Source organism: Miniopterus schreibersii (assembly GCF_964146895.1).
Source record: "Miniopterus schreibersii genome assembly, chromosome: 15".
Lineage (NCBI taxonomy): Eukaryota > Metazoa > Chordata > Mammalia > Chiroptera > Miniopteridae > Miniopterus > Miniopterus schreibersii.
In genome coordinates this window covers 30,172,133-30,197,172 of record NC_138115.1, presented here as the reverse complement: position 1 = coordinate 30,197,172, position 25,040 = coordinate 30,172,133, and the positions used below count along the sequence as shown (strand labels likewise).

At 53.9% G+C, this 25,040-nt stretch overlaps 1 protein-coding gene and 1 long non-coding RNA gene across 3 annotated transcripts in view; one reads left to right on the top strand and one right to left on the bottom strand.

Annotated features, from left to right (window-relative positions):
- Nucleotides 1–826, bottom strand: part of SLCO2A1 (solute carrier organic anion transporter family member 2A1) — a 65,063-nt gene extending 64,237 nt beyond the window's left edge. Inside the window, exon 1 of the mRNA XM_081160204.1 lies at nt 593–826. Coding sequence (XP_081016330.1) covers nt 593–688 — 96 coding nt within the window. The 5' untranslated portion in view covers nt 689–826. The remainder of the gene's footprint in view (nt 1–592) is intronic.
- Nucleotides 779–20,000, top strand: LOC308567961. 2 transcript variants are annotated; one of them, XR_014000417.1, is made up of 4 exons: nt 800–1,109; nt 15,228–15,417; nt 16,923–17,041; nt 19,697–20,000. It is a non-coding gene; the product is annotated as an uncharacterized lncRNA (long non-coding RNA). The 2 variants fall into 2 exon arrangements; XR_014000418.1 differs by lacking the exon at nt 19,697–20,000 and having other exon boundaries at nt 779–1,109; nt 16,923–17,807.
- The last annotated feature ends 5,040 nt before the right edge of the window (nt 20,001–25,040 follow it).

Genomic DNA, 25,040 nt, shown 5'->3' with positions numbered 1-25,040 from the left:
TCTTTCATCTCCAGGGCAGAGGGACCACAGCCTTCCCCTGCAGGAGGCGAGGCCAGGAGACCTCCAAGCGCACCTCTTTAAGGAAGTAACTGCCTGCAGGAGATCGAAAAAGTGCCCGGGGGATGTTTGTTTGTTTGCGGTTTGTTTTTCCCCAAAGAACAGAACACTCCCTGAGCCAGTGCCAGGACTATCCGAAGAGAGTTGTCCCGATAAGCAGGTCCTTTCCTTGTCCTGTTTCTTACACTGATGAGGGCGTGTGAGCGAGCGCGCGCGCGCGCACACACACACACACCACGCGCGCGCGCGCGCACACACACACACACACACACACACACACACACACACACCACGCGCGCGCACACACACGCACACACCACGCACACACACCACGCACACACCGCGCACACACCCAGCACGCGTCCGCCCGTCCAGGCGTCCCCCCGCCCGCCGCGCCAGGTCCGCGGGATGCGCCCCGGAGCGCGGCACCTTCGGCGGCGCAGGGAGCCCGGGCGCATCCAGAGCCTCCCGGGCTCCGCGAAAGAGACGCACCCGGCGTGGCTCGGGCCCGGGCGGCCCTGGGTTCTCCGCTCACCTTAATGTTGCTGAAGATAGAGCCGGGACAGCGGCGGGCTGAGCCCGAGGAGGCGCCGCTGCCTTGTCGCGCGCCGGGCTTGGGCAGGAGCCCCATGGTGGCGGGCGAACGACGGGGCGGGCACGGGCCGAAGGACGGCAGCGGCGCTGGGCGGCGTCCCCTCCGGCCGGGTCAGGGCGGCGGCGGGGCCGTGGGCGGGAGGCCGGTATAGCGAGGGCCGGGCGGCGGGCCGGTGCGGCGGTGGCCAGAGGCGGCGCGCGGCGCGGGGACTGATCGGGAGAGTGCGCGCCCAGAAGTTTTATAAGTGGCCGCCGCCGGCGCCGCCGATGATGAAACGCGCCCTCCCTCCTCCCTCTTCAACTCAAAGGCACCGGCGCGGCGAGCCCCGGCCCCCCTCCCCCACCGCCCCCACGGACAGGTGTGACGCGGCGGCCTGTCGCGCTCGACCTGGTCCCCGGCCGGGATGAGTCTCTGCTCCTGGAGTTGGGCTTGGACCCGGAGCCTTGAACGCCTCTAGGTGAGGTGCCGCCGGCCTGGAGGGGGTGGCGGCGTGGCGGGCCGGGGGAAGGGAGGTGGCTGCTGGAGGGGGCCCGAAGGCTGCAGGAGGGTGGGGGCGCCGGGGCTTGGGGGGTTGGGGGGTTGGGAGGCTGGGGGGCCAGGGGTGGTGCAGCAGGAACCCGCTGGCGGGATATTGAAGAGGATCAGGGAAGGGGTCCGTAGGGCTACTGGGGCAGGAGAAGGCAGGAGAAGGACCTAGGGGCTCTGGAGGGGCCAAAGGGAGCCAGGGCTGTTGGAGGAGAGCTGGGGTTTCTGGAGGAGAGGGGAGCCCCCGCGCTCCGGGAGATTTACTGAGCCAGTCTCTGCTTGTTTGCACTCGCCAAAGAAAACCTGGACGCTCAGTTCCGGTGATGGCTCTGAGACTCGCTGAGGTTCTGTTTGTGTCAAGGACTGATTTATGTTTAAACTGTTCTTTGCGCTGGAGAGGGGGCTGGTAACAAGGTGGAGAGGTGGGGGCCGCCGGGGCTGGGCCGAACTCTCTGGACCTGAGCCAAGGTAAACTGCAGACGCTGTCAAGTGTCAGCTCGGCTGGGTTGGCCTGGAGTACTGAGGGGAGGATGGGGAGAGGGGGTGGCTGGACAAACAGATGCACCCCACTAACCTCCTTCCTGGGGCTGGAATAGAAGAACTGCTTTATTTTTCTGCAAGATTTTTTTCCACTAGGGTTCCCATTGCAGCCAAGAGAAAGGTGAGGCTTTTCAAGAGAAAAATAAGAAAGTTCTATTAAAAGCAGCTGCAGTAAGGAATCCATTTCTGGAGGTATTTTTCCAGCTCCCTAATTCGGGTAGTCCCCTGCAGAGCCAATCCTGGCAAGCCCACCCTACTCTCAGAAAAAGCATGAGCCCACCATCAATACCCAGGAAGCTCTGGCTACAACAAAGGCCACAAGACAGATGGATCACATAGGTTTTTTTGTTTCTAACCAAGGCCTGATGCCTTTCTTGGCCTGGCCTGGGCTGTCTGGTGTCCTAGGGCTTCTCCTGTCTCCTATCTACCATGCTGTTGTGTCCTGTGGTCCAAGGACCCAGGACACAACAGCATGCGGTGCTGAAGGAAAAGTTATTGGACAGTGGATGGACTGTGGCCACTTCGCCCACCCACAGAGAACAAGGCATCTGGAGAGGCTTTCCTGAGCCCTGCACCAGTTCCAGAGCCAGAGCAGGCATGAAACTCCAGGTCACCAGTCTGCCCTCTTAGAGAATTTGGGACACAAGGACGACTGCCACCACAGAGCACTCAAAGCATGCCGGGCACTGGGCTGTGAAGTGTCGGCTCGGCTGGATTGGCTTGGAATACTACATGGAAGATGGGGAGAGGGGGTAGCTGGGCCAACAACCCATGGTGGATTGTGTCAGGCATTCTGCTGGACACCCACATGTGCAATTCCACAGAACTCCAGCATTAGCCCAAGAGTTATAGACACTATTATAGTCTGGATTTTATAGGCGACAATGCTAGAGAGAGGTCAATTAAAAAAAAAAAAGAAAGACACACAGCTACTAAATGATGGAGCTGGAACCTGAACCCAACTTTGTCTGACTCCAAGGCCCAGACTGGAGCACTATGCCCTTGGAAAAGTCTATTCCAGCACCCTCATTTCACAAGTGAAACCAAGCGGAGAACAGAGAAGGCCAAGGTCACAGGTTGCCACGGCTGGAGATTCTTCCTCAAACCCTGAAGCCTTGCCAAGGTCCTCTGATCGAATCTTAGGCAGGGGCAACTTCTCCAACCCTCAATCCATCCTGCTCTATTAACCTTGCCCTCCTCCTGCTATCAGGACCATCATCATCTTCAAAGGAAATGCTGGGCTTATTTTGAGTTCAGATTGCCTGGAGTACATGCAGGTCAAGATCCCCAGCAGGCAGGTGTGTATGTGGGTCAAGGGCTCAGGTGGACACTGGGCTAGAGAAAGAAAGTTGGACATCCCACACAGAGGCAGTGGGTAAGCCTCGAGCAAGGATGAGTCTCCCAGTGAGCATGTGTTGACAAGAAGTAGATCCAGGACCAGCCACAGCAACATCCAGGGGTGGCACAGGCCATGAAGCCAGCAAAGGAGACAGGGAAGAGTCCACTGTGGAGAGAAGTACAGCGGCCAAGGGGCGGTGTTTCAAAGAGAAGGAGAACCTCTAGGTTGCTGAGGAGGGAAGATGAGACATGAGGATGACCATTGGGCTGGCAACAGGCTGGCTTTGAGGACCATGGCAAGAGTGTTTCCAGTGGGTGATGAGTGCAGAGGCCAGATTATGGGGGTTGGGGAAGAACCAGAAAGGAGGAAGTACACCCAGAAGCCATCAGCAGCTTTCGGAGGCTGCAGAGGGGAAGGAGAAAGCGAGGGAGGAGCTGAGCAACTTCGGCTCTCCTCTCTGCCAAACCGTCTCCAGCTTTCTCAGGTCTCATTCTGGACCAGTGGCACATTCACTCCTCCGGGCTTCTGCTCATGCTGTTCCCGGCCTGTGCTGCCTGCCTCAGAGTGCTTGCTTGGCTTCTACCCTTCAAGAGCAGCTCCTGTTACTACCTCTTTGGGGCCCCCTTAACAAGAGTAGAAACATGTCTTGCAGTGGTACGGACCTGTTACACATGTGAGCCCTTGTCACTCAGGAAACTGGAGGTCATTATCCCCATTTTATGGATGAATAAACAGGCTGACGGCTCGTCCCTAGCACACTGTTCCTGCCTTTATTATCTCAGGTCACAGAGGAGACAATACGTGTGGTGGCTAAGTGCACAGACCTTATAGTCAGACATAGATGCTGACCGCCCTTCACATCAGCTGTGTTACCTTAGATGACTTGCTTAACCTCTCAGATCCTCAGTGCCTTCTCTTTAAGGTGAAGGTATTACTGTCCATGTCCCAGGACTGTAGTGAGTTGTCAGTGCTGGCGGCTTCTGTTGCCATGGTGGTTGGCGGTACTGACTGTAGTAAGTACCCTTTCTCTCTCCTTCAACTCAGCTGTGAGCTCCTTGGGGGCCAGGGTTCTGTGTTAATTCTCTTTGTGTCTGTTGTTTGGCCCAGCATATCCTATTGCTTCAAATTTTTACTAAATGGAACTGAGCTGAAATGAATTCCAGAAAGACCCAGTGACTGGGGAAGGCCTTATTGTCCTGAGGCATCCAGGCCTTTGTTGTCTCTGTCAATTCCCCCATTGCCTGGGTTCCCAAGTCCATTCCTTCTGACTCTCTTTATCAGCCTTGTCCCCGCTAGTGGCTGGTCATGGGCCCCTGGATGTATTTATCAGTCCATGGGTCACACTCTCCACTCCTGCAGTAGCTGATGAAGGTCCTTTGGCAATTTGAATACTTGAATGTCACCAACAGGTATGGGGGGGGGGGTTCCACAGTGACTGTTACTGCTGCCAGGTAGAGGGCACCTGTGCAGCCAAGTGCTCCACCGCTTTGTCACTGACACTGGTGGGGCAGTCTGCTCTCCTTGTGGGCTGCCCTAGCCACTAGTTTATGTTTACAAACACACAATGTTGACAGCCTGTGCCTGGGACTGGTGCAATGTTGGTTCATTTAATCCTCAAAACAACCCAATGAAAGTGGGTTACTTTTATTAGTGCCATTTTCTATTTGGAGAAACTGAGGCACACAGAGGTAAAATAACTTGCTCAAGGCCACATAAGTAGTAAGGTGCAGAGCCAGGATTCAAAGCCCTATGAAGCCAGGTGCAGAGTCTCAGGGTCTGAGGCTCCTGATTCACAGCCTGAGCCGCAGCCTCAGGCAGGCCAAGTCCAACCCCCACCCACAGGATGACCCTTCAGGGGTCTGAGGTCCACCTTGGTGCCCACCCCTGCCCCCTGGGAACCTGGGCCTGGAGAACTCCGCCTAAATGAGGGTCTTAGCACTGGCCCCTGGGGCCCTCCAGGATCCAGCTCTGAATCCACTCTCAATCCTGCTCTTTTCTGCTGTGCACATTCCATGCCTGCAGCATCAACCTTTCTCTCTTCCACTTTGACCCAGGGCCCCACCTTCAGGCTGACTCTGCTCCCTGCCCTGAGAAAATGCAGTGAGGGGGGGACGGGTGCTGCAGCACCAGGGTATCCTGCCTCCTGGGACCCCAACCCCTCTGCAATGCTTGGCACAGGGCAGGGCACACAGGGATGAGATTTCCATTTTCCTCCAGGAAAAACTACTCAAGGCGTGGCTGTTCTGTTCCAGCTCCGGGTCACTCACAGCTTTGGTGAGTGAGGGCAGGAAACGAAGAACTCCCAACAGGCCTGGCCCTGCACCTCTCCCATGGCTACTTTCTCAGCAGCCTCTTTTCTGTGGGTGAGGAGCCCAGCCTGGCCCTGTCCTCTGCCTGCCCAGCTTAGGTCATCCCAAAGGGTGCTTATCAAAGCCTGTCCTCCTGTGCTGGCTTGTCACCAACCCTACTAGATAACCTGCCACTCCTAGAGAGCTGGGGCTTCACCTCCACCTCCAGATCCTGCTGGGGTCACGGGACACACAGTCAGCGAGCACCTAAGCTGTTGTCCTTGGCCACGTGTGGGCCTGGGACCTGCTGGATCCCGTCATGTGGATGTTGCCAAGTAAACAGAAAATCAGTGCTTTGTCTCTTTGCCACAATGCTTGTTTTTCAACTTTGTTAATCTTTATATTATACCCTTTCTAAAATGATTTAACTGTGTTTTAACTCTCCTGGGAGAGAGAATACTCAGCTCCCTCATTATTCCATGCCACTATTAAGTGCTGCTAAATTTTCTATTTTTTCTAATTCTTTCCCATAAGCATGTTTTTACTTAGAAAAATCACAGTATACCACTTGTGTCCTACTTTTTTTTTTTTTACAATAAGCATTGTTACATGTTGAGAGTGGCTCGTCACCATCTCTCTTAGTGGCTGTGTGGGCCACCAGGAGTTATTTAAACCTCCGCTCGTATTGAATGTTGGAGATATCTCTAACATCTATATTTAACAAATAGTGACTCGATAGTTAACTTTTTGCAAAAAGTTCTTTGCCAGCAGGGTAATCTGAATGCCTCTAGAAAATTTTCCCTGTGATATTAAAAAATTGTTCCTTATGCTGAATTTTCACCACTTTGGTCTCTTCTCCCTCACCAGTGACCCCTCCTGATGCCTGTAGGGGGAGACCAGTGCCCCAGGGGAATGGAATGACTATTCCAGGTGCAGAGCCCACCCAGGCACTGAAGTCTTCCTTGTCCCCTGTAGCCCAGAAGAAGCCCTGGAGCTCAGACTGCCAACTAGGGGCTGACCCAAGGATGCCCTGGGCGTGGCTGCCTTGATCTAAACCCCAGTCTTCCACCTCTAGTTCTGGAGAAGGAACTCAGCACCTAGGACCATAGGTTGGAGGCACCTTCCCGGAGAGAGCTGGATTCCTCACCTGTATAATCAAGGCATTGGACTGCATGGTCCAAAAGGGGAGGGTATCCTCTTGTTCTCTTCCTGCTCTAAGTTACCAGCTGTGTGATCAACGGCAAGTCGCTTTACCTCTCTGTGCAGCAGTTGCCTCTTAGAACTGTGAGAGGAACAAATTGGACTCACAAGTCCTCAGTAATGGTCAGCATTATTACAATTGTTTTCTCCTAATTCAGCAGTGCTTCCTCATGGTCCCCTGTTCCCTTCTCAGCTGTTCCCTGCTTTTCTCCTTAGGAGGCCTTGCTTCTTCCATAAGAACGTCTCCCCAAAGGCTTCTGCTTAGTAGAGCCTGGGAGACAGTTAATCCAAGCCCCCTCTAAGGAAGCGGAATGAGGGGTGGGGTGGCAGCAGGACTGTCACCTGCCATCCCAGGCCAGAGGTTGTTGAAGGCATAAAGGGTGCAATGGGGGTCACAGAAGGCAGGGGCCAAGTCTGAACCCATCCCAAAGTAAGCTTAGCTGGAGCCCCACCCTCCCCTAATGTTGGGGATGGAGCTGCGGATCAGGGGGTACCTTTGGGATTCCACCTCCTCCCAGGGCCTTCCCTCTGTGTGCACAGTCCTCTTCCCTGGGAGCCCAGGTCCATGGCTGCGGCATGGACACCCCCCCCCCCCCCAGACACGCATACCACAGACAGGCTTCCTTAAAGCCCTCTTGGCATTTCCTGCTCAGAGGTGCCCCTCCCTCCCTCACCTCTCCCTTACCTTGTCCCATAGCAGGGCTCGCTCACTGGAGCCCTAAGGAGGGAGGTGCTTGAGCATCTCTTTCGTTTTCTAAAGTTCCCCCACACCCTGTATTACTCTGATAATCACTCTGGGGCACCTGTTTCCTGCCCTGTACCCTCTCCCTGGTCCTGAATCTAGGTCTGGGCTCCCACTCCCACCTGACATCCCCCCTTGCTTCTGGAAGGAATCTCCTCTTTCCTCAGTCTTGTGTGTCACCCCCCCCCCCCTTTATATGCCCACGTCTGCGGCCTCCTCACTTACTGGAAAGGTCACTGCTCTCTGTTTTCTTTCCCTTGCACTCTCAGCACCCACTCCTCGCTCCCAAGGGTATTCCAAAGCCTGTTTCTCACTCCGGGAAAGGGAATGGGTGGCCTGCCCTGCAGCGCACACACCCTCCCTGTGCTGTTTGGACTGACCCCATATCAGTGGATTGTGAGCCTTCAGGGCAGGGACCAAGTGCAAACACAGGAGCAGATAGAAGGATGCCACTGGCAGGAGACAGACTAGGGGTTCCACTGTCAGGGCCTGCCTCTCCCCACCTCAGGTGTGAGGGACTGGGGGGGATGAGTTTATGACACCTATACTTTATTTCCCAATTGAATAAATGTTGGGGGGGAGGATGCTGGGACCTACCCAGCTCCCAGACCAGACCAGCAGCCAATGATTACTCTGATAATGACCTATTTATTCTGCAGCTCTGTTCTCCCCCTTTGTCATCACCCCCCCACCCCCCCGCGCCTCCCTGCTGGCTCACCCAGGAAGTTCCATCAACTCTGCTTTCTCAGCTGCAAACTTTGGGGCCTATGACCTTCTATGGGGCCCTGGGCTTGGGGTCCCTAACACACCCTGGGTTGTGTTCACTGTGCAGTGAGTCACCTGACGAGGTTACTGGGAGTCAGGCCTCCTCCCAGTTCATGGGTCACAGGGAGGGAGCACCTGGGGGCGTGGCCCCACTGGTGCAGATTCAGATTCAGAGAGAGAGTATTCAAGGCTTTCCCTGTGACGCCAGCAGGAGAGGAGGCTGAGGCTGGGGAGACAGAACCTTTCTTACACCGATGTGCAGAGACTGTAGTGCCCAGGTGCACCTGGCTTCACCTGCTCTGAGAACCTCCCTTTTGCCCCAGTATTAGATGTCCATAAAATGGACATCTGCTGTTGGCCCCTCCCTGAGTCTGTCCCATTGCAGGTGAAAGCACCTGACCTTCCTTTCGGGTACCATGCCCTCACTCTTAGGTGTTGAGGCCAGGTCGGCTGATGTCACCAAGATGGGAAGGCATGGAGCCAGGTCACTCAGGAGCCCTTTGTTGCAGCAGTCAGGACAGGGTGCTCTCTCCCAGTGCTGCCAGCAGTGTGGGCACCTTCCTCAGGGTTGGGTCTGGAGCATTCAAGGGAGAATCTGCCCCAGGATTTGGCCACTGAAGAAGCAGGAATGTGGGGCGGAGACCTGTGACCAAGTCCTTCAGGCGCTGGGTCCCATTGGGCCTCTGCACCTGGACTTCGCAATTCTGTGAGCCAATAGGTTCTTTTTATGTTTCGAGTTTTATTGAGCTGGATGTCATCCTGTTGCTGGCATCACAGTTTCGAAGAATCCAATAAACCAAGGTTGGGTCAGCACCAGGCAGTTCCCAGAGTGGCCTCATAGCCGGGATCTCCCTGAACCTCGTAGCTGCCATACAAGGGGGTCTGGGTTGTTACTACCCTCATTTCAAAGAAGGCAAATTAAGGTTAGGAGGTCAGGGGCTTACCCATCCTGTGAGAGGTGAGTGTGGCCTGGCACCCAGGTCTTGGGAACACAAACCTTGTCCCTGTGCTGGGGGACACGTATGGAGTTGCTGCTTCTGCCTTTCTGCTGGGGTCAGGCCTTGAGGACACAAGCGCAGAGGCAGGACTGCCCAGCACCATGGGGAGACGGCTGGGCTTCAAAGGGCTCTGAAAACATGCGGAGAAACAGCTCTCGGGGTGTACATAGCCACTAAAAATCATACTCATGACGAATCTGTAATAATGACGAAAACGGTTATGTCATGAAGTCAAATAAAAAATCGGACAGATTTATGGATTACACAAACATAAAATATTTGTAACTATATTTTTCAAAAAGCTGATGCATAGAATTTTTTTAATGAGAAAATATGCCAAACTATTAATAAAGATGATCTTTCCATGATGGGAATACGAGGGTTTTTTAAAACCTCATTTTTCAATATTTTTCTAATTTTTATGATAAATATTGCTTTATAATGAAGCAAATATTATAAACGTGGTATAAAACAAGAGAAGGAAGAAATCACTTGGTCACATAACAATTTTCCATAAGTAGCATTTTCTTTTTTTTTTCTCTTTTTTAAACATATCTTTATTGATTTCAGAGAGAGGAAAGGAGGGAGAGAGAGAGAGATAGAAACATCAATGATGAGAGAGTCATTGATTGGCTGCCTAGCCCGCAACCCGGGCATGTGCCCTGACCGGGAATCGAACCCTGATCGCCTGGATCCTAGGTCGATGCTCAACTGCTGAGCCACGCCCAGCCGGGCCATAAGTAGCATTTTCAGAATTGAAACCAAATTGGTCCCTTGGCTGGATGGGTGTCAGGGAAGCTGCTCTTGGTCCAGCCCTGCCTTAAACTCTGCTGAAGTTCATATTCACCTTGGACTCTCATGCGAGGGCTCCTCTACTTGGAGCTCTCCTGTCCAACTTGGAGCACTGCCATGGATAACCTGACCCGCTGCTGCTCCTTGGGGGGTCCCCTCACTGAGAACACAGTCCCTGTGCTGCGTGCTCCATCCTCACAACAGCCTGTGGGAGCTCCAGTCACTGTGCCCCTTTCACTGGGGGGAAAACTGAGGTTCAGGGAGCCTGAGAACTTGCCCTCGGTCGTAGGGCCAGTGAGGGGCAGAGCTGGAACTTGAACTACAACCCATCTGATTCCAAAGACCTAGCCATTGGCCATGCTGGGATGCTGCTTCTATTGGCAAACATTCTTGGGTGACTTGTTTATTTGTCCCTTTCACAAGTATTTACTGAGCACCTGGTGTGCACATGACCTGATGCTTGTTCACAGAGGAGACAGGGAGGAAAAATGAGACACCAGCATATCCGGCAGCGCACGACACACCTCAGCAGTCTCAAAAGGGAGCACGCCTACCCTGGGCACAGGACCATCCCGAGGGCATGAGCAGAATACATCTCCACTTCTACTTATAGCTATTTTCTGTCTCATAATTTTTTTAAACTTCACCTGGGAACATGCTTATTGATTTGAATGAGAGAGAGAGAGAAACATGGATGTGAGAGACAAACATCGATGGATTGCCTCCTGTACATGCCCAAACCAGGATCAAACCCGCAACCTAGGTATGTGCCCTGATTGGGAATTGAACCCGCCACCTTTTGGTGGACAGGACAATGCTCCAACCAACTGAGCCACATCAGCCAGGGCTGTCTTATAATTTTTAATTTTTATTTTTATGTATTTATAATATGCGTAATATATTGATACAGCAACACCCACATAAGACATATGTGATACATCTTTGATTGGTGTATAATTAGAAAACACCGACAAATTTTATTTGAGTACTATATATACGAAACTATATATGAGGATGAAATGCTTGCGAGAGGGTGGGACCTGCATTCAGAGGCGGGGTCTTATCCAGGCAGAAGGAGGGAAGAGGGCATCCAGGGCAACAGGAGAACATGGCCAACCAGGGCTTCATTTCAGGGTATGCCCAGCATAACTCAGGGCACAGGGTGGGGCCCCTCTGCCCCTGCCTCCTTCCTAGCCTCGGGGCCTGCAGGGCATCAGTGAGCCCTGCCAAGCCTCTGGGCCCCTGTGGTTCCAGCCTGTGCCCAGCCAGTCCAGCAGCCAGACACCCACCCTGGTCGGGGACATGGCTCAAGCTCAACCCTAGATCCAGACCCTCTGCCTCCTCCACCCCCAGGCCACTCTGTGCTTCCTCCCAGACCCACTGCTCCAGCTGCCTAGTGCCTTCTAGCCCCTCCCAGCCTACCCTGAGCCCTGGGTCTTGTCCCCACCCCCCACCTCCTCAGCCTCTGTCCCCTCTGCTCCCTCCACCAGCATCTCAGCTGGAAATGGCAGCACTTGAGGCCCACTCCTTGTGCCCCCTGAGCAGAGCTGCTCCTTTTACACCCTGGACCAGGCAGTGGCTGGGCGGGGGTGGGCTTTCTCCTGGGTTCCTAAGGACCCTTCCATGCCTCTGCTCCTTGAGCCCCACCTCTTGTGAGGCTCAGCCATCCAGCCCAGCCCCCCTCGGCCCCTTCGTCATTTCTGTGATCCACCCTCTCCAGCCCCGCTCCCCATTCTTTAAGGCTGTTGCTCTGACCCCGAGTTTTTCCCCTCTGCCTCCACCCACACCACATGATCACCCTCCTGTCCCCACACCCTCAGTCCTTGACCTCCTCCCCTTTGGAGACCTTTACCTCCCGTCCACATCGGTCACCCGTGCCCACACTAGCCGCCTCCTCCTGGGGCCGGAGCCGCTCCGCCTCTGGCCCGCCCACCTGCTGCTCTGGCCTCGTTCCAACCTCGCGTCACAGACGCGCACAGTGCTTTAATGCCTTCAATTCTCCCATCTGCCCGTCCCCACCTATTTCCACTTCCTTTCCACTTGGAACCCAGAGAACCCCGTGGAAGGGCTGTCCCTCTTCTCATCTGAGAGTGACCAACCCCTTGGGCTGTGCTCCAGGTCCCTCCCTTTCGCTTTTGGGGGCAGTCATTTGCTCCTTCAAACTTCCACCCTCTCCCAGGCATCTTCAACTCTTTTTCTTTCTGTTTCCAACCCCTTCCTCAGGCAAGTCTGCTTACGTACGTTTGCACGTTTCCCCGCGGTAATAACAGAGCGACTCTTCCCCCAGCTTCCTCTTGCCACTGTTCTGTTTTTTGTACTCTTTTATGGTCGAACTTCCTGAGATTGTCCCTGCTTTTTTCACTTACCATTCTCAGCTCAGACCACTGCACACTGGCTCAGAGATTTCACCAGCGCAGTGGAACTGCCCTTGACAAGCTCACCAAGGGCCTTTTTGATATGCCCTGGACACCCGGGTTCAGATCGTGGTGGGCGCTCCGCCAAAGCCCTGCTCTTCCCCGGGGGCGCTCCCTCTCTCCCTCCCTCCCTCCCTCCCTCTCTCCCTCCCTCTCTCTCCCTCAGTCTACACACCACCCTCCGGCCCCTCCTGCCCACACTCGGCTGCTTCTGGGCACCGCGCTGTCTCTGATGCACGTTCAGGTGTGAGAACCCGCACAGCACCAGCGTGCTCCACACGCCCCTCCGACACCAATGCGACACCAATGCTCCTGTGCTGTGATCCTCCCCATCCCACTCAGCAACCTTTGTGCCCACCTGCTGCCGCCAGGGGCTCACGCCAACTTTCTGTGACTCGGGCCTCCTGGCCTCACCTGCCAGCCCACAGATGCCTGGAACTGAGCCGAGTGCTTCCCTCTTCCTCCCTGAGCCGCATCCTTCCCCTCCTGTTTCCCACCAGCAACTCCAAGGCAGAAAGCTCAGTCTTGCCAGACGTTTCCCCCACTCCTCACAGCCAAGCAGCCACAATAGTGGGAAACAGCGGCGGTAATGATCCTGGCACTGTGCATCCCAGACTAAGGTGACTCATTCTCTGGAGCCAGGCTCCGGTGTCAGGAGTGGAAAGCCTCACTGCGCAGATGTGATGTCCCCGCCATGAGCATTACGTGACCACATGGCCCCCGCTCTGTACCTCACGCTACCCTCAATCACTCCTCTCCACTTCTGTCTTTTTAAAACTTCTTCTGTCCGTTTCAAGTTCCCATTCCCCCCCGAGTCAGCAAGGCCCACGTTTTCATGCCCTTGCAAACTTCCACAGACTGTGTGGGGTGCGAGTCTTGGCCATTCTTTCTTTGTGCAAAAGCTTTGCTCCAGTGGAGGGGAGGGGGCATTTAGACGCTGCTGGTGGAAGAGGGTGGAAGCCGTCAGAGCCTCCTCTCCTCCAGCTGCTTCTCCCCCCCTTTGGTGTGTCTGAACACCTCGAATCCTATGTAGCTCATGTGCCAATTATGGGAGATTTAGCTGCGTAGCTAGCGTCACTGATCTCACTACAAGCAGGCACCTGTCTCTTCCCTGGCCTTGGCATACCTTGCGAAGCCCTCCTTCCTCCATCCGTCCCTGAGAGACTGTCCCGGGTCATATGAAAGGCTGGCCCACGTGGTCTCTGTGGGAGCACATCTGAGGGTCCAGTCACCTCTGCCGCTTGGCTTTTCTCACCACCGAGGAGCTTTAGTGAACGTTGGTAAAGAGAGAGGCCAATGGGCAGCATCAGCGCCCTGGGAGTCCAGCGCTTCGGGTCACTGGCTGAACTTTGGGATCTTCTGTTCTCACGTGTAGTGTACATGTGACAATACAGTCCTGGTGCAGGCTGTGGTGGGGAAGGTGATGGGGGGTGGGGAGGGGGTTATGGGAGGTGTCCTTGTAGAGGGGTGGTTTTCACATATGGGTGTCATTGGAAACAGATCCCTGGGGCCCTGCCCTGGAGCATCTCAGGCACTTGGTCTGGCCTGGGGCTGAGACTTTGTGTTTCCAGTAAACTCCCAGGTGAGGCTGCTGCTGGCCTGGTGGCCACACCTTGAGGAGCACTGTTTTAGAGGCAAGTGCTCAGCAGGCTCCTACAAACATGAACACTCTCACCTGAGCTGCAGGGCTGGTTTTGGATCTCTACTGTGGCTCAGTGACAATGGCACATCCCTTGACATTGGCTTGTTCCTGTGCCTGGACTCACTCTTGGCTCATTTTCCAACTCACTCTTGGTCATTGTTTCTATGGCCAGAGAGCAGTAAATAGGTATTAATGATCATTACGGTGTGCGAGGCGCAGGTGGCTGGCAGCGATGCCATCAGAGGGTGCTCCGCCTGCTCCCAGGTTAGACTCAAGGCGTTCCTTTCTGACTGTTGCATTTTCTCTATGCCCTATCCATGGGTGTTTTAAAAGGACATAGCCATTCTTCTGCAAAGGCCTAAAAATGTTACCAATCACATTGGGAATACTTTCTCAGTTTCCTCTAGCACCCCTGAGCTCCCTCCCCAACACCCACATTTGGGGGCTGAGAGTCAAACAGAGTATCCACATGGGGCACAAACCAGCCCTGGAGAGGAAACGGAGCGAACACATTTGCTGATGTAGTAACGTGAGGACAACCTGAATGGTGAGGCCAGCACCGGTCCCCAGGGGCAGAGCCTCAGAGCCTCCCGGCTCCTGCCTCTCTGCCCTCTGCCTGCTTGAGGGACTAAATAAACGAGCTCCCTGCCAAACGTCTGCCCTGTTTCCCACAGCCTGCGAGGGCTGATGGTATCTGCACAGGAAGAAGGGGCTCATTCTCGGAGATCTGACGCGTGTGTGTTCATGAACGCATGAGGCTGCCGGGGCAGGGGTTGAATTTCTTTGGACGGAGTCTAAAAATACTTGATATTTTCTTTGGTAAATACTGTAATAAAACGGTACTCACTTCCTTAGCCAGACCCAGGTCTGATTCAACCATTCAAAATAGCCACACTTTCATAAAGCCCAGGGAGCAGTAATGAATCATTGCTTGGCACTCAAAAGATGCTCAGCGCCCTGACTGGTGGCTCCATTGGTTGGAGCATCATCCTGGACACCGAAAGGTTGAGGTTTGCTTCCCATCGGGGCACACACCTAGGTAGTGGGTTCGATCCTGGTCAGGGTGTGTATGGGAGGCAACCGATCGATGTTTCTCTCTCACATCAATGTTTCTCTCTCTTTCTCTCCCTTCCTCTATCTCTAAAACCAGTAAAAACATATCCTTGGGTGAGGGTTAAAAAAAAAAAAAGATGCTTGACAAATATTTGTTGAATAAATGAATGCATTTATTCCAGGATAATCTGTGCATTCCAGAAGACCTAATGTGTTCCTGGCTACTCTTATCTAAACTGAGTTTTTCCTGTTTCTTTTAATCCTTCCCCTTTTAAAGTTCTCAGATGGGGCAAAACAACAAATCGTCTTCCAGCCTGCAGCTGGCGGCTCGGGAACAATGGAGTGCTCACTCAGCGACTCACAAATGAACTTCCCAGGCCGTGGACACGGGCTCCCTGCCCACTCAGGCGACCCAGCGCTCCCCTCCATCGGCTCCACCCCACCCTCTGATGGCTGGTCACCTGGATGTAAGGGCTGCCCCCCCTTCTCTGGAGACTTAAGGCTCACAGGCATCTGATTCCTGTGAGGGGGGTCACTCCCCTTGTAGATGTCCCATCAAGTGGTGCCCTCAGTTCCTAGGAGATCTGGGGCCTCAAAGGAAGACTAGAGAACAAAAAGGGGCAATGGGTGGGGGCCAGGGGTCCATAAAAGGCAGATGAAAGATTTTTTTTAAAAAAAGAATTGATTTAGTCACCAATATGTAAAACAAACCTGCCTTGTGGAGCCAAGAGTTAGAAAGATCCACTCGCAGCTCTGCTTCTTTTCATGTCTGGTTCACCTTGTTGACCAGGCTCTCAGGCCAGATCCACACCAATGTAGCACAGGCCCTTCCCTTAAGGAAGTTGCGGGCTATCTGGGCAGATGAAGCCATCTTACTTAAAATAACTAAATAGCCCTAGCAGGTTTGGCTCAGTGGTTAGAGCGTCAGCCTGAAGACTGAAGGGTCCTGTGTTCAATTCCAGCCAAGGGCATGTACCTCGGTTGCAGGCTCGATCATATAATAAATGATTATTGTGGCGTCTGGTGTCTCATTTTTCTAGTTTTGAATAAATTTGAAAAAAATTCATAACCATTTAGAAAAATGCTACTGTTTGTGTACTTAAAATTATGCCAACTACCCCTCCTTTCTTTGGGCAATGTTGTCCCAGGTCCCTGTCCATGAAGGATCCCCATGTGTTTTTCTAGTAGATGACTGTTGTCCCCCCTGTCCAGCCAGGCAGGGCACAGCTCATGCTAGATGGGGTTGGGCAGTGCTGCCCATCTGGGCCACGTGGCCCCAAGTCACAGCCCCAGGTTTCCCTTTCTGGGCTAAAATGCCAAAGTGACTTCTTGGAGCAGAGTTCCTGAGGGCAGAGCCAGCAGGAAGTCTTTCTGTCCAGTCTACCAAGGCTCGGATCTGCCCGTGGCCCTCCTGTTTTGGCCCATTGCCTGCACGAATAAAAGGCAGTGCAGCTCCCCTCTTCTCACTAGCGTTGGCAACACCTGACCCAGCTCGTGACCTGGCATCTTTAGGGAAACCACGACAAGAAGAAACATGACGTTCTAGCAGGTTTGTGAGCCAGCCTGCCATTGATTTCAGCCAAGGCTAGTGTCAAGGGAAATGTGGCTGCAGACATGCTCCAAGTTGGGGAGCAGGCAGAAATTCAATCTATGACCCCCTCCCAGGACAGACCGAGGTGTTGACACATCCCCAAAACACTGTGCAGGAAAACGGAGCAGAGCGTGCCACAGACATCATATTTGGAACAGTTGTCCCAAAGCATTTCACAAGCAGATGAGTAAACAAATCAGCTTAAAATGTGACCCTTTACAGGATAAATGAATAGGATTAATCTAAGTTTTCAAATATGGAATATTTTGCAATAAACATTGATTTTGTTTGCATATCTCCAATCCACAAGTTATAAATAAGGCTTCAAAGTGCTATTGAAGACTGAGAATGAAGAAACCTTATTTATTATTTACTTTACAGACCTGTATGATGGTGTCATTAACCTGGATATTGTCACACTGAAGTCCAGCTCTGCTCTTATGTGGGAATCACTCACAAAGATGTTCACAGCATCATCCTCATCTGTGTTCAATGTCAAGGTGGGTGCTCCTGCCAAATTGCCTTCATCAGGCTTGCTTCTTCCTTGCTAAGGATGTATTCATGAATGTCTTGGTCCATTTGGGATGCTATAACAAAATACCACAGCCTGGGTGGCATATAAACAACAGAAATTTATTTCTCACTGTTCTGGAGGCTGAAAATCCAAGACCAAGGCACCAGCTGATTTGGCATCTGGTAAAAACCTGCTTCCTGGTTCATAGACAGCTGCCTTCTTGCCATGGCCTCATTGGTAGAAGGGGTGAGAGAGCTGTCTGGGGTCCCGTAGAAGGGCACTAATACCATTCATGAGGGTTCCACCCTCATGACCACTTCCAAATACCATCCCCTTGGGAGTTACGTTTCAACATATGAATTTGGGGTGGACACACACATTCAGTCCATAACAATAAGCAAAGAAGAGAAAGAAAAGCAAAAGAAACTGAAAGTATAAAGCCTGGAGCACTATGCAGCTGGTAACTGCCACATAAGCTAATGCACTGACGTGACCTCCAGGACACTGAGGGCCTGGGCATCGATAAGATTGGCCAGAGACTGTATGGACTTTCTAGAATCCAAGAAAGAGGCATTATTCCATCATTGACAAGCCTAAATTCTTTACTACTAGTGACAAGTTACTTGCAGAGCCTCTGACACCGGACAGCACACACCAGGGGATGTAGGCTCCAGGTTAGGGTTGCCAGAAAAAATACTGGATGCCCACCCCATTTCATGTGAATTTCCAATAAACCACAAATATTTTTCAGTAATAAGTATGTCCCAAATGTCACATGGGTAGACAAAAGTGTTGGGAGCCATGCTTTCTGGCACAGACTGTCAGCTCCCACCTTTACCTGCTGTTGGCCAATCAGCCAGATGTCCTCCACCAACACTGGGCCTGGCAGCTGGATCCGGTCCCAGCTCTGGCGCCAGTCTCAGTGTTACTTTGGACAAACGCCTCCTCTCGGGCGCTGTTTTCTCAGCACCAGTGCGGAGGCCCCGAGAGCCACAGTTCTGTGTGCCCTGGGAAGTCACAGCCTCCCTCACGGGGTCGGCCGGGCTGGCTCATGACAGCCAGATATCCACCCAAGGCGGCTCCTGAGCCTGCTGTCTCCATACAGGGTGGCTCTTGGCCGAGGCCTTCACTAAGGCACCTGAGAGGACGCTGCACGTCACCCCACCGCTGCCTCACCTTTCTCGGTGTTTAATCAAGGGAATTTGAAAGTAAAAACAACTGGAACAAAAGTGAAACTGGCCCCTGGGGGAAGGGACAAAGAAGCAGCAGCAAGCCCCAGCGACAGAGGCAAAGGTCACTGTGTGTCCTTTGAAATGAAAATACTCAGAAACCTTTGGGACTTCTTCATTCCTCCTTTTCTGTCCTGAATGGTCTGGCTCCTGGGACAGTGAGCCCCATAGAGGTTGTCATTACAGGCGTGTCAGCCAGGTGACCAGTGGGCCACCCCACCCCAGTCAGCACTAGGCCAGCCGAGTCCCTGGAGGCAAAGGCTTGTGTCTTCACCCACCAGCCACATACAGAGTCTCACACATGCTTGGGCACACGTGGCCCTGTGCACACAGGACCACACTCACACCTGTGCACATCACCCATCCTCAGGTACGCACGCTCGAGACACCCCATCACAGCTCTCCCAGGTACAAGACTGTGCACACACCCCATCCATTCAGCCCGCCCTCACACACACCATCCTGGCACAAGCACGCATGTCCACACTCATGTCCAGATCACACACACACACACACACACACACAGATTTATGGCCTCACTGCTGATGGACATCAGGCCCTGGGGTGCTGCCGTTCCTCGTTTTGATGGCCGGGACACCGGCTCCCTCCTTCCACTCCAGTCTTGAAGTGGCCTCCACAGCCTCTCTCTCCACGAGCGGGGCAGTGCCCATAACCACATTTCATGGTTTGCACTGACCCAACGGGCACTGAGACCCAGCCCTTCAGAGGCTAGGCCATCCCCGGCCAGCTGCTTTTCCCATGTGTTTGACACACAGAGTGCTGGAGGATCCGGACATCCTAACCACCTGGGCTCCAGCACATCAATACAGTTCTTCGTATTTCCAATGTTAAAGAGGCTCTTCCAAGATGCAAGCAACACAGACACACTCGAGTTAGTGCAGTGATGGCTGTTCATTGGAAAGGAAGAAAGGAAGGACAGACAGACAGAGATACATGGGCAGGACCCCAGCAGTGACCTGCAGTCAGTGCTTGGGTTTGGGTTTAATACTAAGGCAGCCCTAATAATGATGATAGTGAGCATTTATTGAGGGCTTGCCCTGCCTGGGTCCCAGGCATGGTGCCAGGTGCTCTGTGTGCGTTATCATGAGACGCTCAGCAGCCTGTGGAATAGGTTCTCATCACTGTCCTTTTGAGAGGAGGATGTTGAGGCTTAGAGACGTTTGTGACTTGCACAAAGCCTTATAGTTAGTAGTGCAGGGCTGGGATGCCATCCCAAGTTGTCAGGAGCCCAACGCATCAGTATAAAGGTAGCCCAGGAAAACTGCCCTACCAAGGTGAAACCCACCCTGTTGCTCCTACAAGCTGGCATGTGGGGCTTCCACCTGGATTGGCCAGTCTCTCACGATGACTTCCCCACACCTCTGCAGTCTCTCTCCCTCTCTCTCTTCCAGCCAGCGTGGATCCACTCTGAAGGAAATGAGAAGGAAATTCCCAGCACTGACCAAACTGGACCTGCATGCCTAGCTCCTATCTTTTCTATCAGTGAGCAGCTGCCTTGGGTGGGACAGACAGCTGTGGTTGGGACAGCGACCGTAGTTGGTCAATATAGGTGCCTCTGGGGGTGGGGCAGACACTCTACTGACCACAGATTGTCCAGTGTGGTTCCAACTGCTGTTATTGGAAATCTTTGCTGGACATATTTCTCATTTTCCCAACTTTGTAAGACTCATCTAGTAAGCATAATTGGATTTTTACAAAATTAGTCAGGATTTTCTGATTCCTGGGACATCAGGGAGTGTGGAGAGCTGATGTGTGGTGTCAACGAGGAAACTCCCTAAACAGCTATTTGGACTACATTCCTAGTTGGTTATTTGCCTTCGCTATAAGCGAAGAAGGAAATAAGAAGGAAATTCCCTGGGAGTGGGTTCCAGTGAACTCTGGCTGCAAATACCGGCAGATCTACAGGAGATGGGGCTCCCTTCTCTGGGACCTCCTAGCCTGGGCTGCCCAGGCTGTCTGCACTGAGAGGCCTCGGGGGACTCCTGAGACATGCGGGGACCTGGACCAGCTCCTGGTCATCTCCCTTCCCAGGAGCCTTTCCTGCTGCCAGAAGAACAGAGGGGGTCTCAAGGTCACTCAGCCCCATAACACCCATGAGCAAGGGCTACTAATCTGTTCTTGGATCTGTCAGGAAAAGCCCATTTCAACTTGATCCTTTGCACAACTATATTAGAGGTCACAGACCTTGACATCTGCATGTTGTCCAGCTTCTGTTAGAAAACAACCGTATTTATGAAGAAGCATGAAGGAAAGAGCAAAGTCCAAAACCTTTCATTGAAAGTGCTTGACCTGGACTGAATATTCACACCCAAAGCTACAGTCTGAATTCTGAACACGGTCCAGTGACACACAGGCTCCCCCTGGATCTGAGACCCTGCACCCAGCAGCTACCATGGAGCCAGTGCTTTGACAAAACAGTCTCTTTGGAGCTTGTCCCCTGAGCTGCCCAAAAGCAGCTGCCCTTCAGTCTCCTTCAATGCAGAAGGCAGTTGGGAGCAAAGCTGTGGGGCTGGAATTTGGACCCCTCTCCTCGTGGGCCCCAGGGTGCACTGGCATGGGGTGTGTGCTAAGAAAGCTCCCCTTTCCTAAGTTAGGAGCAAGTCAAGTGAGGAGATGGCCTCCAAACACTACGGCAGGGTGACACATCCCCACCTATGCCAAGCAGGCCTAGATTTTAAAGGGGAGTGTATGTGGGTGACTTTGTTTTGTTTCTTTTCTCCCCCTTACTCTGCAGATGAGAGAAATAAGATTTTCTACCAAGGTTTCTACCCCAGCATCTGACTTGGAAATTCTTCCACAAGGGTCAATAGTCACAACGTTGATATGTGGGTCTCATTGCCCTGACCATTAGCCTGTATTACTGACCAAAGCAGCTAAGGGGCACGGGGGCCTGAATGGGGGACAAGGTTGGGTGATTCTGGGAGAGGGGAGCAGATCCCAGTGTATCTCATGACTAAGTAAGCCCAGTACAAGGAAGGAGGGTCTGGAAATGAGCTGTCTCCATGGACATGATCTCTGAGAGGAGAAGTGAGGACATCCCTGGCAGCTTCTGGAGGCCTGAGCTCTCAGAGGGATGACCTGAGTCACAGTGGCTCAGGCAAGCACCTGACACAAACAGCTCTCTCACCTCGACAGCCCAGTGTGCCCAGACAGGCCTCCAGAGCACCGGAGGGAAGAGGGGGTTTGGGCACAGGGCCCTGGGAGTTTGCCGGGCCCTTTCCAGAGAATACAGATTTCTCTCCTCTGACTGCCAAAGGAACAAAGCCCAGCAGAAACTGCATTTTCCATCTCAATCCATGTGACCAAAACCCTTCCAGAAACCCCCTTTTCATGGACCTCAACAGAGTGTCTTCCTGCAAGTCTCTGCCCAAAGATGTTCCCTAAGGGGCCAGCAGGACTCCTCGTGAGCTACTTTCAGGCTGAGAGACCTAACCAAACGTCCCCAAGTCCCGGGGAGGTAGGGGGTGAAAGCAGGGGGCACTGGGCACTGATGTCTGGGGCCCGTGTGTACATGAGAGGGGGAGGGGGGTTCTGGGTGGGAGAGGAGCAGAGCAGCTCGGTTCTCTGGGCTTGCTAACGCTCACTGAATCCATTCAGACCCACCGCATTAGCTTCCAGGGGCTGCTCTAACAAAGCACCACAGGCTGGGCTGAAACAACAGAAATTTATCTTCTCGCAATTCTGGAGACTAGAAACCCGACATAAGGTGGCGAGGTTGGTTTCTTCCGAGGCCTCTCCTGGCTTTATCGTCTTCCCTCTGGATGTGCCTGTGTCTCGAATCCCTCTTCCTACAAGGCCCCAGCCGTATGGGGAGTAGATCCTCCTTAAAGACCCCGTCTCCAGTAGGATCACGGTCCGTGGTGCACTGAGTGTATGGATTTCAGAGGGCACAGCTCAGCCCGGAGGCCTGCTTGATGAGCGAGCTCTTATCCCGGACGCAGCTCGGCAGCCCCGCGGCCAGCTGCAGCGCCCCGCACTCAGCTGTTGAGAACACGCACCCTTGCTCCCCAGTCCGCTTCTCTTCAGGCCTCCCTGGGCCCTGGAAAGTGAACCTGCAGAGGGCAGAGCCGTGTCGGTCCATCTGTGTGTGTTTGCCCCATGCCCCATGCCCCGTGCCCCATGCCCCATGCCCCATGCCCCGTGCCCCATGCCCCATGCCCCATGCCCCATGCCCCATGCCCCATGCGGGGTCTCAGGAGAGGGCTAGGTGAGCGCTTGTGAGCAGCAGGGCGGGAAGGGACCAGGACTTGCCCACCTCTGCCAAGCTAGCGGGCACCTGCTTCTGCTTTCTTCCCAGAGCCACGAGTCAGAGGAGCAGGGTTTGCAGTCTTTTACCATCAGTTGGAGGACAATTGCCCAGACAGAGATGGCGGCTGTCCACGGTCAGGAGGGCCCCCTTCTCCTGGCCCTCCCCTCTGGCCTGAGATTCTGTAGAGAAGATAAAAGCAAAATGACATTTGATTCGCCCTCTGAGAGTGTTTCCTCAGCTGACCTCCCAATCATCCCATCAGTTAGGTCTTGTCGTCCTCACTTTACAGGTGAGGAAAGTGGGTCTCCAGAGAGAAAGTGGAAGCAGATTTGAACCCACTGCCTCTGAATCCACTGCCATCTCCCCGCAAGGAAGAAGTTCTATTGTAAGGCAGAGACCCTCGGGGCACTGCACGAAGGACTGGAATCTACCTTTGGCTGCCCCCCGCCAGGGCACTGACACCCCCTTCACAGGTCTCTCCTCTCCCGGCAAATTTCTAAGATGTTTTGTCCCGTTTGGGCTAGCCAGCCCTCTCAGTGTGAGCCCCACATTGCGCCCTGCCCTGCCCCCTCCCACACGACCTTCTCTGGGTCATGCATGCCTCCTCCCACCCCGAGTATGAGCAGGGCCTCACTGCAGTGCCTTCTGGAAACCCCAATCTTGCTAGAACCTTCCACTTCCCAGTAACACAGGTGAGCAGCTCCTACTGGGTTTGGCCTGGCACACCAGCAATAGGCACTGTCCTAGCCTTCCTGTGGTTAGAGAGGGGCAGTTGATGGATCAGTCTCAGGTTGGTAACCATGACCATGAAAAGCACTCTGGAGGAAAAAAGGGCAGGGCACGTGACACAGGGACCAGCCATCCTGGGTGCATGAAGGCTTCCCAGGGAAGTGAGGAGAGAGCTGGGGCAGGAATTGGCAAGAGGAAGGCATGAGGAGAGAGGTGGGAGAGGCTGTGAAGGACAGAGAAGGCCTATGTGCCTCGAGGGGAGACCAGGCAGGGTGACTTGGGATGTTCAGAGAGGGCGGCAGGACCAAGAACTGTGTGTCTTTTCCACTAGCAGAGAAATAGGCTCTTTCACCAGCCAGTTCAATGGCTGGCATCGAGGCATTGGGAGCTGGCGGTGGTATGGGGCCCAGCGGCACCCTTGAGGAGGGAGGCTCCCAGGTCTCTTCCCACTCAGCAGCTCCAAGAGAGACCAAGCAGACCAGGAACTTTGCCTGGCAGAGAGAAGGCTGCTGGTCCCCACACCCTGCCAGCTCCCTGCACAGCTCAGGAGGAGACCCAGGCCTCTGTCTGCTGGGAGGCGGAAGGGCTGAGCCCGGGAATGTGCTGGCCTTTGCCTCCTGCAAGACCCAGGAGCCAAGACACATTCTTTCCAGTACCAAGGCCCTGCTGAAGGCAAAGGTGGTCACAGCGCAGCGCTGAGTGGGCCACACAGGAGTGTCCACTTTTCTCAGGATGATTCACAGAAGGGCTGGGGCTTTCCTCACAGCCTCCTCCCAGCATTCTCCCCATGAGGAGAGGAAGACCCCTGAGGCCAGGGTCAGCACAGGTCGTTGCCGTTGCGGTTGCCGTTACCGGGGAAGTGATGGCTCAGCGCTTGCTGGACAGGGCCCTGCTGAGCCCTTGAAGTTGGGGGGGCAGCTGGAGCGGCTTTCAGGAAACTCTACAGTTGGTTTTGGAAACCACTCCCTTCATAAAGGAGCAGAGCACACGTGGCCTGCCTTCGGAGGGAAGTCTTCCCCTGGAAGGGGCGGGGGCTGTGAGGAAAGCAGCAGAGCAGGGCCTGGGCGTGGGGAGGACACCACCTAGAGGGATCCCAACCTGAAGCATCACAGGTACCCTCTCCAAGCCTCAGTGGTCTGGTCTGTACAGAGGAAACTGTAGCTGGTGCCTAGGTAAGCTGGTGACAGCCCTCAATGTGAAGCAGAGAAGTTGCTAAGCTTGGGTTCCTCTGCCATAAAGCACAGGGGCCCCCAGAGAATGAACGAGTCAGGCAAGGGCTGAAGACCTTCTGCGCACCCTTGGTTGTGAACTACAGGTGGCAGTGCGGGAGAGCAGGGTCACAGCTCAGAGAGACTGAGCTCTGAACTCCCCTGTCAGACAGACACTCGGGCTCGCACAGGGGCTGCTGGTCCTTAAGGAGAAACTTTCATGGGAACAGGGAATGCACACGCATTTTCTGGGAGTTTAGAGACTCCCTGGGGTGGGGGTGCGCAAGGATCGGGCTTCAGGACCCCTGGTGGTGGGCATGTGGGAGTTAGGATTAGGCTGGGATTGGTAACGAGGCAGGGGCCCCTCCCAGGCAGCTACCACTGCCCTCTGCAAGCTGTTTTGTGTCTGCCTGAGGTCAGGGAGTTCTCCCGGGCATGGACCATGCTTCATTCCTCTTAGGCCCCATGGTGTACCCCAGAACTGGGTTTCTGCAAGTCTGCTGGGAAATGAACAGAACCAACTCTTGGTAAACTCTCAAGACTCCTCTA